Here is a 15,035-nt window from a genome sequence, read left to right on the forward strand (position 1 = left end):
ACAGAGAGACTTGATGAATTTAAGAATCTTATATTAATAAAGAAATTTGCAGACTTGCACAGAGATGGTAAAATTATGATGACTGATAACGGAGACGAAGACAACAGACGATGAGGACAGGGAGGAACGGGGGTTTAAATGCACCAAAGTGACAGTCAGAGAGAACTCGGGACAACATTTACGGATGCAGGGACTGACAGAGACAGGTTTATCTTTCCTGGCTGGGCAGCTCTCTGGGTGCTCAGCACCCCCAAAGCTCTGATCCTAGAATCGCCCCTGAGTTACATCACGCAAGGTTTTAGCGCAACAGAAAATATACCTTATATTTACCCTTTTAAGAATAAATAAACTTGTAAGATTCACTCTCCCATATTTATCCCTTTAACAGCTCGCTTTTAACTGTTCTTCTTTTTAAGATATTTCAACTTGAATTATTTCTCAGAAAAATATATCAACTTCTTAAAACATTAATACTTCAACAGAGTAATGAGATCCCTCACATTTTATAATCACATTTTATGAACTTTTTGCACCTTTATCAAATGAATTAACTTCTAAGTCAACAAAACTGAAAGGGTGCATTTTAGCACTGCATGACGATATTATTGCTTCTCCAACGTTTTGGAAAGCTAACAAACAGATGAATCACAGTAATGTTAGACCACAGAAATACACAGAAATGGCTAAGCAGTAGCTTAATACTAGCGGTTAGCTGGGCACATTTTAATATATTCTTTAGCACTTAAAATTAAACATCTGCACATCAGTGATGTTACAGTACTTTAAACATAAATATCACAACTCCGACTGGTTTTGTTTTTTAAAGCAGAAAATATATTAACAGCAGTCAACTACATGTCTTTATGGTGCTAACATTCATGTAGCATCCCTTACCGGAGCTCGTAGTGAGATAGCTCGCCCGGCTGAAGCAGCTCCCCCCGGCCGAATTTCACAGATGTCAGATCCTAATAAATAGCCATCTATTAACTACTAGTGAGTAGTTAATAGATGGCTGTGAGTAACGGCTTTCACAACAGGAAACGTTGACTGACAGAAAGTCATCTCAAGGCATACTCGCCTCCTAGTGGCTGGGAGGGAAAATTACACCTTATTCAGCAGCACAACCCACAAATCTGATGTGGGTTACAATAGTCTTACCTCCTCAGCCACCGGGGTGTCCCCCTTCGAAGCATCTCTGGGCTACCAACCACCTCTCTTTCCGGCCGTCGAAGGTAAGCACTTTGTCCCCTCTTTCCAGCAGCATCTAAGGAGGTGTCGACGTGCCTGGAGACCCACCCGGGCCGCCCTTCTTCGCACAGCTGATCGCAATAAGCACCTGGTGGACCGTCACCGGACCCCCGCACATGCCTACAACCCGGGACAAAAGGTTTGGCTGTGGACCCGATTTGTTCCGCTCCAAGCTGAGTTAAAGAAACTGTCTCCCACCTTCATTGGTCCGTTTGTTATAGACTTTCTGGTTAACCCGGTTTCTGTCCATCCCGAAATATGCGGATCCATAACGTGTTTCATGTGTCTCAAGTGAAACCCTGCCTGTCCAGTCCTTTGTTACACCAAGTTTAAGTATCTCGGGATCTTGTTCATGAGTGACGGGAGTGGGAGATCGACAGATGGATTGGTGCTGCGGCTGCAGTGATATGGATGCAATACCAGTCTGTTGAGGTGAAGAGAGAGCCAAGTGTAAAAGCGAAGCTCTCAATTTACTGGTCGATTTACGTCCCTCCCCTCTGGTCACGAGCTGTGGGTAGTGACCGAAAGAACGAGATTTCGGATACAAGCGGCAGAAATGTGCTTCCTCCGAAGGATGGCTGGCCTCTCTCTTAGAGATAGGGTGAGAAGTTCAGTCCACTCAAAGCGCTTTACACAACTTTTGCATTCACCCATTCGCACAAGCACATTTTTCTAAGTGCTTTTATAGCTAACATTCACACGCATTCATACTCCGATGGATGCATCGGAGAGCAATTTGGGGTTAGTATCTTGCCCAAGGATATTTGGCATGTAGACTAGGGGAAGCCAGGAATCGAACCACCAACCTTCCGATCTGCTCTACCACCTGAGCTACAGCCACCCCCAGTTGACATCATAGTGTTCAGAGAAAAAACAAGCACTGACCATTATGAAAATCAAAGAGATCATTGTCGACTTCAGGTGGCACAGCACTGACTTAGGTCCCCTATACATCAACAGTGATGGTTGGAGAGGGTCCACACCTTCCGGTTTCCCAGGAAGCACAAACTGGACTCCAACCTGCTGCTGATCTTCTACTGCTCGTCCATTGACAGCCTGCTTACATACTGCATCAAAGTAAGGTACGGCAGCTGACCAGATGGGAACAGAGTGAAGCTTCACAGTGTAATCAAGGCAGCACAGAAGATTATTGGCTGCCCTCTCTCCTCCTTGTCAGACATTTATTTCACCCGCTGCCTCAACAGAGCAACAAACATCATCAAGGGCAGCTCCCACCCAGGTTTTGACCTGTTCGACCTGCTTCCCTCAGGGAAGCGCTACAGGTGCATCAGCACAAACACTGATAGACTTAGAAACAGTTCCTTTGCAAAAGCCATGAGCACCCTGAACTCACACATGAATCGACGACACAGTTTCCCCCCCCAATTCAAGCCTCTCCTCTATACACAGAATATACAAACACTACCACCACTGTGCAATATTTAATTTATGTCAAAATACCTCACTGTAAATATAGACTATTTATTTTTTCCAATATTTGTATATTTGATATTGAACTGCTCATATGTATACAGTGCCACAGAACTGTGCACCTCACCCCCCTTTCTTCTTTCCCCACATGTCTGCACTGGGTAGGAGATGCTCTGAATCTCTTTGTACATGTGTATAGTGACAATAAAAGCCATTCTAGTCAATCTGTCATGAATCTGGGTCCTTTTGACCCAGCGTTTTGTGTTTTCTATTATTGTAATTTTGGTTCTGTTCTTCCTCGGTTAGTGTTCTTTTCTTTCTGCCCGTGTATCTCTGTGTCCAGTCTGCGTTTCTGAGTCTGTGTCATTACGTGTATGTGTTTCCTGTTTTACTTTGAAGGTCTCTGTCTTATGTCAGTGTGTTCTATTTACGTTTCCCTTACCTCGTCAGCTGTTATGTCCCCCAGGTGTGTTTCCCTCCTGTTTCTCAACCCCTGATTACTGGTATGTGTATTTATAGTGTGTGTTTGATTAAGCAGAAATTCTAAAACTGGTCCAGTTGCTAAAACCTCTGACTGTTTCAATAAGTGTTAAAGAAAAAGAGGATAAAACTGAGAAAACTACTAAAACTGCTTCACATCCATGTGGTTGTGGATCAGATTTATAAGACAGCATAATATCAAAATAGATTGACACTCTGATAGTGCTGCCACATCTAAAACAGTTTGTCTTTTAATCCTTTTCACATGTGCAGTCTCCATGGTGCCTGTTATTTCCTTGAACAGTAATGAGAAGAAAGAGAGTGAAATTTACAGCCTTCCTACATATCAGTGGGGTTTTTTTTTGGTAATTAGGCAGGTGACCATCAAAAATACATTTAGTGCAAAGACATCTACAAAATGTAAATCATCTGGGAAATGCAGATAAATAATAAAACGTCATATCCGCTCACATCAATAGACATGTTTTCAGACAACTCCAAATAAAACACAAATTTCAGTAAAAATTAAACATTTTTTTGGACTTATTTTAAAATGGATGTCAAACAATGGGTGTGACACTTAGCTGTGTGTGAAACTATTTTCTGATCGAATAAAACAAAAATTAGTTCTTTTTAAAATAACAACACTATAAATTTTTTTTCGAATTTTGGTCAGTTTGAAACCGTAAATCAGAGGATTCATAATAGGAGGAATGACAAGAAACTCTAATGCTACAAAGTTTTGAAGGGTCCGAGGCAATTCTTTCGAACCCAGTCGCATACTTATAATATCAGTAAGTATTGCCACAACAAAAGTAAATAATGAGATGAGATGTGGGACACATGTTTGCATGAACTTTGCCCTGTTTTCTATAGACTTTACACATGTTTGAATGATATACATATAGGACCAAACTATAAAAACACCATGAAGCAAATAAATAATTATTGTAATATTTGCAAATATGCCATTAACTATAGTTTGTGCTGGAAAACAAGCGAGTTGAACAATACTCCAGTTCACACAGAAGAGTCTGGAAATATACGGGCTGCATAACTTCAGTCTGGATGTTAGAAAGACATTCACAGCCACAATGCAGAAATTTGTGAACCACAAAAAACATGCAAACCTAATGACTATTTGCTTTGACATGATAGAGTGGTACTTCAGGGGCTTACATATGGCCACATATCTGTCATATGCCATGAGTGCAAGAATCGACAGTTCACCGCAGACAAAAGAATAAATCACCTGAGACTGAATAAGGCAACCGTAATATGAGATGAGATGAACATCAGAGAGGAGAGCCCAGAGAAATTTGGGAAAGAAACCTGCTGTTCCATAAAGTGCATTGATGCAAACGACACAGAGTAGAATATACATTGATTCATGGAGGTTGCTGTCCAAGATGATGATCACAATGAGAGAAACATTTAGCAGGCAAATGATGCAGTAACACAACAAACTGAGGAAAAAGAGAACAAACCTGTGACTGACTGTTTCATTGAAACCTGAAAGAAAAAACATTGTTATTACAGAAACATTATTCATTGTGATTGAGAGACCTAAGTGAAGCCTAGTCTCTCACTGTATCTGTTCTCCTCTCTCCTCTATCAGGTACAGATAACAGCAACGTGAGCTGGGATTTCAAACCAGCCAATCATTGATCTGGAATGAAAGCTCACAGCTTTGGAAGATCACAAGGGATTTAACTCTTTAAAACCGGTGGGAGCGGGCACGCTCTGTTTTGCATAACTATTTTTAAATCCCGGTATCACTGCAACCACGTAAGGTAGCGCAATAAATTTTTTTGCATATGAAACCGGAGGAGTTGTACTTACATCTTATGCCATCAGCTTGTCCTAGGTCACGGTTTCCTTCCACATATAGCTTTGCAAAAAACTGCATTTCCTACGTTGGAATAGACGTCAGCGCGAACTTTCGCATGCCCGCCATTACCTTCCCGAAATCAGAAGTGACGTCATTTTCGCGGAAATGTACTTTTTTACCATCAGGGCCTCATGAGCCTATACTGGTGTTTTTAAAAGTTATCTTTGACTTTATGACTTTCTGTGTTGTTTCTCGAATGCTTAGGACTCATATTGCACTGTTGGACATAGTTTATTTTGATGCATATGCTGCTGTTTTGTAAATTTACACTATAATATTTATTTTCGTTTTTCCTGCAGTATATAAAAACTGGTGTATTTCAAAAATAAAACTATGAAGACACTCAAAATAAATTTCCCATGGCGGGAAACTATTTTGTGCAAATTTTTTGTATTTAAAGTTTTGAGGGATAAGCCTCTTAAACTTCTCTAACTAGAAATATATGTTAAAAAAAACAAAAACGATTTTCAATTTTTTTGTAGTTTATTGCACCTTTTGCAATTTATGTAATTACTATGCACATAATGCATACATATTATTACAATTTGGGCTATAATGGTTGTATTGATGTATAGCAACTTGAAATGCTCCCACAAATGGCACTACAACTTGTAAAAATATAATATAAGCTCTGGCGGACTTGGTTCTATGTTAAGTCTTAAAGGGTTAATATGTATCATGTACTAAACACATAATATAACGCACCTGCAGGTTCTTGAAAAAGAATTATTAAAAAGTTTTACAACTTTATTAAAAAAATGCTTTCTTCATAATACTGTTAGGAATTTCTTACATTTATGCCATCCATCCATCTTCATCCGCTTTATCCGAGGCCGGGTCACAGGGGGCAGCAGCCTAAGCAGAGAGGCCCAGACCTCCCTCTCCCCAGCCACCTCCTCCAGCTTATCCGGGGGAACACCAAGGCGTTCCCAGGCCAGCTGAGAGATATAATCTCTCCAGCGTGTCCTGGGTCTGCCCCGGGGCCTCCTCCCGGTGGGACATGCCTGGAACACCTCACCCAGGAGGCGCCCAGGAGGCATCCTTGTCAGATGCCCGAACCACCTCAGCTGGCTCCTTTCGATGTGGAGCAGCAGCTCTACTCTGAGCCCCTCCCAGATGGCCGAACTTCTCACCCTATCTCTAAGGGAGAGGCCAGCCACACTTCGGAGGAAGCTCATTTCTGCCACTTGTATCCGCGATCTCGTTCTTTCGGTCACTACCCACAGCTCGTGGCCAATACGGGAGGGTAGGGACGTAGATCGACCGGTAAATTGAGAGCTTCACTTTTACACTCAGCTCTCTCTTCACCATGACGGACCGGTGCAGCGTCCGCATTACTGCAGCTGCAGCCCCAATCCGTCTGTTGATCTCCGGCTCCCTTCTCCCATCACTCGCGAACAACACCCCGAGATACTTGAACTCCTCCACTTGGGGCAGGAACTCATCCCCGACCCGGAGTGGGCCCTCCACCCTTTTCCGGCTGAGAACCATGGCCTCAGATTTGGAGGTGCTGATGCTCATTCCCGCTGCTTCACGCTCGGCTGCGAACCGTTCCAGTGCGAGCTGGAGGCCCCCACCTGATGAAGCCAACAGAACCACATCATCCGCAAAAAGCAGAGATGAGATTCTTAGGCCACCAAACTGTAAGCCCTCCTCCACTTGGCTGCGCCTAGAAATCCTGTCCATAAAAATTATGAACAGAACCGGTGACAAAGGGCAGCCCTGGCGGAGCCCATCACCCACCGGGAACGAGTCCGACTTATTGCCGGCAATGCGAACCAAGCTCTTGCAACGGTTGTATAGGGATCGAATGGCCCGTAGCAATGGGCCAGACACCCCATACTCCCGCAACACCTCCCACAGGACACCCTGAGGGACACGGTCGAATGCCTTCTCCAAGTACACAAAACACATGTAGACTGGTTGGGCAAACTCCCATGCACCCTCAAGTATCCTTGAGAGGATAAAGAGCTGGTCCAGTGTTCCGCGACCAGGACGAAAACCGCATTGTTCCTCCTGTATCCGAGGTTCGACTAGCGGACGAACTCTCCTTTCCAGCACCCTGGCATAGACTTTCCCAGGGAGGCTGAGGAGTGTGATCCCCCTGTAGTTGGAACACACCCTCCGGTCTCCCTTCTTAAAGATGGGGACCACCACCCCGTTCTGCCAGTCCAGGGGTACTGCCCCTGATATCCACGCAACATTGTAGAGGCGTGTCAACCAGGACAGCCCTACAACGTCCAGAGCCTTCAGGAACTCGGGGCAGACCTCATCAACACCAGGGGCTCTTCCACCAAGGAGTTGTTTAATATGCCTCAGTGACCTCGCCCCTGGAAATTGGCGGGTCATTCCCCTCATCCCCAGACTCTGCTTCCTCCTTGGAAGACGTGTCAGTGGGATTAAGGAGGTCCTCGAAGTATTCCTTCCACCGCCTGACCATTTTCTCAGTCGACGTCAGCAGCGCTCCGACAGCACTATACACAGTGCAGGTAGAGCACCGCTTTCCCCTCCTGAGATGCCTGACGGTTTGCCAGAATCTCTTCGAGGCTGTCCGAAGGTCTTTTTCCATGGCCTCTCCGAACTCCTCCCACACCCAAGTTTTTGCTTCAGCCACTGCTCGAGCCGCATTCCGCTTGGCCTGTCGATACCTGTCGGCTTCCTCTGGAGTCCCACAGGCTAACCAAGCCCGATAGGACTCCTTCTTCAGCCTGGTGGCTCCCTTCACCTCTGGTGTCCACCATTTGGTTCAGGGATTACCACCACGGCAGGCACCAACCACCTTGCAGCCACAGCTCAATGCAGCAGCTTCGTCAATGGAGACGCTGAACATGGTTGTGAGGAAAAAACTCTTAGGAGGCAAGAAACACAGACTCAAAGATATTGCATGTACATGGGCGATGCCCTGACACGATCCGATCTGTTCTGCACTAACGTGTGCACTAGATGTGTCACAGAGGAATCACGCGGGGCATCAGTACATCCTTTATTTTATACTCAAACAGCTTTCACAACAATAGGTGTGGCATGTATAGAACTCAATAACAACTCCTTAAAAGGAGGGACCGTTAGCTTATCTGTTGAAACAGAAAAAAGGCATTTAACGGTCATAGCACATATTCTCTGCACGCAATGTCTCACTTCCCTATTCTGCAGTTGTACAACTCATAAGCTCTTCTTCCTTTAAATGAAGCTACAAAATAAACATGACACAAAACTCAAAATCTCCCAACAATGGTCCATTTGGACTCAATGTCCCCAGTCTCCCTCGGAATGCTGTTGAAGCTCTGCTGGAGGTGTGCGTTGAAGATCTCGCGGACTGGGGCCTCTGCCAGACGTTCCCAGCACACCCTCACTATGCGTTTAGGTGCACCGGGTCTGTCCAGCATCCTCCCCCGCCACCTTATCCAACTCACCACCAGGTGGTGATCAGTTGACAGCTCAGCCCCTCTCTTTACCCGAGTGTCCAGAACATATGGTCACAGGTCTGGTGATACGATTACAAAATCGATCATCGACCTGCAGCCTAGAGCGTCCTGGTGCCATGTGCACTTATGGACACTCTTATGTTCGAACAAGGTGTTCGTTATGGCCAAACTGTGATTTGCACAGAAGTCCAATAACAAAACACCACTCAGGTTCAGATCAGGGAGACCGTTCCTCCCAATCACGCCCCTCCAGGTCTCGCTGTCGTTACCCACGTGAGCATTGAAGTCTCCCAGCAGGACAACAGAGTCTCCAGGTGGAGCACCTTCCAGCACCCGTCCCAGGGACTCTAAGAAGGCTGGGTACTCTGAACTGCCACTCGGCGCATAAGCGCAGATGACAGTCAGGACCCGTTCCCCGACCCTAAGGCGCAGGGAACAAAGCCTCTCATCCACCGGGAAAAACCCCCAACATACTGGCAGCAAGCCGAGGGGATATTAGAATACCCACCCCAGCCCGCCGCCTCTCACCAGGGGCAACTCCAGACTGAGACAGAGTCCAGCCCCTCTCCAGGAGACTGGTTCCAGAGCCCAAGCCATGTGTAGAGGTGAGCCCGACTATATCTAGCTGGTACCTCTCAACCTCACGCACTAACTCAGGCTCCTTCCCCACCAGAGAGGTGACATTCCATATCCCCACCCGGCACACAATGCACCCGACCCCTATGGCGCCCACTGCGGGTGGTGGTTCTGCGAGAGGATGGGCCCATGTCTCCTCTTCGGGCTGTGCCTGGCCGGGCCCCATGGACTAAGGCCTGGCCACCAGACGCTCGCCCTCGGGCACCCTCCCCGGGCCTGGCTCCAGGGCGGGGCCCCGGTAACCCTATCCCGGGAAGGGTAAACTGTTCCCTCGATGTTCTCTTCATAAGGGTCTTCTGAATCTCTCTTTGTCTGGTCCCTCACCCAGGACCAATTTGCCATGGGAGACCCTACCAGGTAGCAAAAGCCCCCAGACAACATAGCCCCTGGGATCCCTGGGACACACAAACCCCTCCACCACGATAAGGTAGCGATTCACAGAGAGGCATTTATGCCAATTAAACATAATTGTCCAGGGCTTGTTGTGGTTTTCTTCTGTTTTTCGTTTGTAGTCTTTCGTAGTCCAGTCAGATCGTTGTTGCTTCAGTGATAATGATCAGGCTCTCTGACGTTTGCTGAAGTCACTAGAAAGACAGTAAGATGTTCTTGTGAATGTTGCTTTGTCTTTGCCTCTTAGTAACTCTGTGGAAAAAAGACTTGTTTGCACCTGTTACCTACTACTTACCTGTTACTCTGCCACCTGCTCACTCTCTACCTTTCCTATTCCACAATGGAAAGATTCCATCCCAGGTACCTCTCCAATTTTCTGCAGAGTCATGTAACCTTATCGTTGCACCACGATCACCCCCTTTTCCTCCAGCCCAGAAATAAGTATATCAAATTTTTTTTTGCGTAAAACCATGGTCTCAGAGATCAGGTTGCAAATTCTGAGTTGCTGCAGGAACCACAACCTCTGCTGGGCCTTCTTCTGGATAGAGTCTATATGTGGGGACCACTTCAGACTGTGTGGAAAGGTGGGTCCTAGGAATTTGAAGTGATCCACGGTAAGTACTCTATTTAAAGGATAGTTAGGGTGAGTCTGAAGGTTCACTGTCACCTCCACAGTTTGGTCCGGATGGTTCTGACTGCAACAGTGGAACAGCTGGTCCACGTCCTGTCTGTATGCGGACTCATCGTCATTGTGGATCAGACCAGTGATTACCAGTTTGCAAATCATGCAAACAGATCCACAGAAGATGCCATCAACGTAGCTCTCCACTCTGTGCTGAGCCACCTGGAGCAGTGGCAAAGCTACGTCAGAAAGCTCTTTGTGGGGTTTGTCAGAATCTCATCTCTAGTTTGTGGTTCTGTTGGCTTCATCAGGTGATGGCCTTCTGCTCGCTTTGGAACGGTTCACAGCTGAGTGTGAAGCAGTGGGAATGAGAATCAGCACCTCCAAATCTGAGGCCATGGTCCTCAGCCGGAAAAGGGTGGAGGGCCCACTTCAGGTCAGGGACGAGTTCCTGCCCCAAGTTTAAGTATCTCGGGGTCTTGTTTATGAGTGACGAGAGACGTGAGATCGAAAGACAGATTGGTGCTGTGGCTGCAGTGATATGGATGATATATCAGTCTGTTGTGGTGAAGAGAGAGCTGAGTGTAAAAGCGAAGCTCGCAATTTACTGGTCGATCTACGTCCCTCCCCTCCCCTATGGTCATGAGCTGTGGGTAGTGACCGAAAGAACGAGATTGCGGATACAAGCGGCAGAAATGGGCTTCCTCTCAAGGGTGGCTGGCCTCTCCCTTAGAGATAGGGTGAGAAGTTCAGTCTTCCGGAAGGGGCTCAGAGTAGAGCAGCTGCTCCTCCACATTAAGCGAAGCCAGTTGAGGTTGTTCGGGCATCCTGGGCACCTCCTGAATGAGGTGTTTCGGGCATGTCCCACCAGGAGGAGGCCCCGAGGCAGACCTGGGACACACTAGAGAGATTTTATCTCTCAGCTGCCCTGGGAATGCCTTGGTGTTCCCCCAGACAAGTTGGAGGAAGTGGCTGAGGAGAGGGAGGTCTGGGCTTCTCTGATAGGGCTGCGGGCCCTGTGACCTGGCCCCGGATAAGCAGATGGATGGATGGATGCTCTTTCTGGATTACAGCTCAGCTTTCTATACAATCATCCCGGATATCCTCTTCACCAAACTGGTCACTCTTGGCCTTTGACTTTCTCACCAACCGGCCCCAGACTGTAAGACTTGACCCCTATCTCTCCTCCACTCACATGCTGAGCACTGGCTCCCCACAAGGCTGTGTGCTGAGCCCCCTCCTGTATTGTCTCTAAACCTAAGACTGCAGTTCGACCCACAACAACAACATCATCATCAAGTTTGCTGAAGACACCACATTAGTCAGACTTATCTCAAAGGGAGACAAGGCAGCCTACAGAGAGGAAGTCCTGAAGTTGACATCATAGTGTTCAGAGAAAAAAAACTAGCACTGACCATTATAAAAACCAAAGAGATCATTGTCAACTTCAGGTGGCAAAGCACTGACTTAGGCCCCCGATACATAAACAGTAATGGTTGGAGAGGGTCCACACCTTCCAGTTTCCCAGGAAGCACAAACTGGACTCCAACCTGCTGCTGGTCTTCTACTGCTCGTCCATTGACAGCCTGCTGACATACTGCATCAAAGTAAGGTACGGCAGCTGACCAGATGGGAACAGAGTGAAGCTTCACAGTGTAATCAAGTCAGCACAGAAGATTATTGGCTGCCCTCTCCCCTCCTTGGCAGACAATTGTTTCACCCGCTGCCTCAACAGAGCAACAAACATCATCAAGGGCAGCTGCCACCCAGGTTTTGACCTGTTCGATCTACTTCCCTCAGGGAAGCGCTACAGGTGCATCAGCACAAACACTGACAGACTTAGGAACAGTTCCTTTGCAAAAACCATGAGTACCCTGAACTCACACGTGAACCGATGACACAGTTTCACCCCCCAATTCAAGCCTCTCCTCTATACACAGAATATACAACCACTACCACCACTGTGCAATATTTAATTTATGTCAAATACCCCACTGTAAATATAGACTATTTTTTTTTCCAGTATTTGGATATTTGATATTTTTTGATATTGACCTGCTCATATGTATACAGTGCCACGGAACTGTGCACCTCACCCCCCTTTCTTCTTTTCCCACATGTCTGCACTGGGTAGGAGATGCTCTGAATCTCTTTGTACATGTTTATAGTGACAATAAAAGACATTCTAGTCAATCAGTTTAGAGGGTCAAGAACAGCAGGGAGAGAACACGCCTATTGGGGAGGCCTTTGCTGGTAGTTTTGGATGTGGTGCTTCTTGGCCTCACTTGCTGCTGAGAAATGAGCTACCAGAACTTCTTTTCTTTTTTTTTTGCAATTGTACACATTTATTTCTTACTGTTTAACAGGTTTCTCATTTCTTTTTACTTAATACAGTAAAAACAAACACATTATCATGTAGAAAAACTGATTTGCACTGTAAATGTTCAGCTTCAATTTTCAATCCTTCAAACAATGGAAAAGCCATTTAATTGTACAAGTCCATCCATCCATCCATCTTCATCCGCTTTGTCCGGGGCCGGGTCGCGGGGGCAGCAGCCTAAGCAAAGAGGCCCAGACCTCCCTCTCCCCAGCCACCTCCTCCAGCTTATCCGGGGGAATACCAAGGTGTTCCCAGGCCAGCCGAGAGATATAATCTCTCCAGCGTGTCCTGGGTCTGCACCGGGGCCTCCTCCCGGTGGGACATGCCTGGAACACCTCACCCAGGAGGCGCCCAGGGGGCATCCTTGTCAGATGCCCGAACCACCTCAGCTGGCTCCTTTCGATGTGGAGCAGCAGCTGCTCTACTCTGAGCCCCTCCCGGATGGCCGAACTTCTCACCCTATCTCTAAGGGAGAGGCCAGCCACCCTTCGGAGGAAGCTCATTTCTGCCGCTTGTATCCGCGATCTCGTTCTTTCGGTCACTACCTAATTGTACAAGTGTTAAGTAAAAACAGACTTTCATGTTTGATTAAACAGAAATTCTAAAAGTGGTCCAGTTGCTAAAACCTCTGACTGTTTCAATAAGTGTTGAAGAAAAAGAGGATAAAACTGAGAAAACGACTAAAACTGCTTCACATCCATGTGGTTGTGGATCAGATTTATAAGACAGCATAATATCAAAATAGATTGACACTCTGATAGTGCTGCCACATCTAAAACAGTTTGTCTTTTAATCCTTTTCACATGTGCAGTCTCCACGGTGCCTGTTATTTCCTTGAACGGTAATGAGAAGAAAGAGAGTGAAATTTAAAGCCTTTCTACATATCAGTGTTTTTTTGGTAATTAGGCAGGTGACCATCAAAAATACATTTAGTGCAAAGACATATACAAAATGTAAATCATCTGGGAAATGCAGATAAATGATAAAACTTCATATCCGCTCACATCAATAGACATGTTTTCAGACAACTCCAAATAAAACACAAATTTCAGTAAAAATAAAAAAAAATTTTGGACTTATTTTAAAATGGATGTCAAACAATGGGTGTGACACTTAGCTGTGTGTGAAACTATTTTCTGATCGAATAAAACAAAATTTAGTTATTTTTAAAATAACAACACTATAAAATCTTTTTCGAATTTTGGTCAGTTTGAAACCGTAAATCAGAGGATTCATAATAGGAGGAATGACAAGAAACTCTAATGCTACAAAGTTTTGAAAGGTCCGAGGCAACTCTTTCGAACCCAGTCGCATACTTATAATATCAGTAAGTATTGCCACAACAAAAGTAAATAATGAGATGAGATGTGGGACACATGTTTGCATGAACTTTGCCCTGTTTTCTATAGACTTTACACATGTTTGAATGATATACATATAGGACCAAACTATAAAAACACCATGAAGCAAATAAATAATTATTGTAATATTTGCAAATATGCCATTAACTATAGTTTGTGCTGGAAAACAAGCGAGTTGAACAATAATCCAGTTCACACAGAAGAGTGTGGAAAGATACGGGCTGCATAACTTCAGTCTGGATGTTAGAAAGGCATTCGTAGCCACAATGCAGAAAGTTGTGAACCACAAAAAACATGCAAACCTAATGACTCTTTGCTTTGACATGATAGAGTGGTACTTCAGTGGCTGACATATGGCCACATATCTGTCATATGCCATGAGTGCAAGAATCGACAGTTCACCACAGACAAAAGAATAAATCACCTGAGTCTGAATAAGGCAACCGTAATATGAGATGAGATGAACATCAGAGAGGAGATCCCAGAGAAATTTAGGGTAGAAACCTGCTGTTCCATAAAGTGCATTGATGCAAAAGACACAGAGTAGAATATACATTGATTCATGGAGGTTGCTGTCCAAGATGATGATCACAATGAGAGAAACATTGACGAGGCAAATGATGCAGTAACACAACAAACTGAGGAAAAAGAGAACAAACCTGTGACTGATTGTTTCATTGAAACCTGAAAGAAAAAACATTGTTATTACAGAAACATTATTCATTGTGATTGAGAGACCTAAGTGAAGCCAAGTCTCTCACTGTATCTGTTCTCCTCTCTCCTCTATCAGGTACAGATAACAGCAACATGTGAGCTGGGATTTAAAACCAGCCAATCATTGATCTGGAATGAAAGCTCACAGCTTTGGAAAATCACAGGGGATTTAATATGTATCATGTACTAAACACATAATAAAACAAACCTGCAGGTTCTTGAAAAAGAAATATTCAAACGTTTTACACCTTTATTAAAAAAAATGCTTTCTTCATAATACTGTTAGGATTTTTTTACATTTATGCCAATTAAACATAATTGTCCAGGGCTTGTTGTGGTTTTCTTCTGTTTTTCGTTTGTAGTCTTTCGTAGTCCAGTCAATCATTGTTGCTTCAGTGATAATGATCAGGCTCTCTGACGTTTGCTGAAGTCACTAGTAAGACAGTAAGAAGTTCTT

At 45.1% G+C, this 15,035-nt stretch overlaps 2 protein-coding genes across 2 annotated transcripts; both read right to left on the reverse strand.

Annotated features, from left to right (window-relative positions):
• Positions 1-3,739: 3,739 nt before the first annotated feature.
• LOC147312066 (olfactory receptor 2K2-like) lies at positions 3,740-4,711 on the reverse strand. Its single transcript, XM_086266287.1, has one exon. It carries the CDS (start codon positions 4,709-4,711, stop codon positions 3,740-3,742), a length of 972 nt encoding a protein of 323 aa, XP_086122413.1.
• An 8,905-nt stretch (positions 4,712-13,616) lies between these two features.
• LOC147312067 (olfactory receptor 2K2-like) lies at positions 13,617-14,594 on the reverse strand. The gene has a single exon (XM_086266241.1). It carries the CDS (start codon positions 14,586-14,588, stop codon positions 13,617-13,619), a length of 972 nt encoding a protein of 323 aa, XP_086122367.1. The 5' UTR covers positions 14,589-14,594.
• Positions 14,595-15,035: the final 441 nt, after the last annotated feature.

Source organism: Aulonocara sp. 'chitande type north' Nkhata Bay, linkage group LG16 (genome assembly GCF_057382095.1).
Source record: "Aulonocara sp. 'chitande type north' Nkhata Bay isolate Kocher_YH1m ecotype deep benthic linkage group LG16, A_spYH_male_GT1.1, whole genome shotgun sequence".
NCBI classification, from domain to species: domain Eukaryota; kingdom Metazoa; phylum Chordata; class Actinopteri; order Cichliformes; family Cichlidae; genus Aulonocara; species Aulonocara sp. 'chitande type north' Nkhata Bay.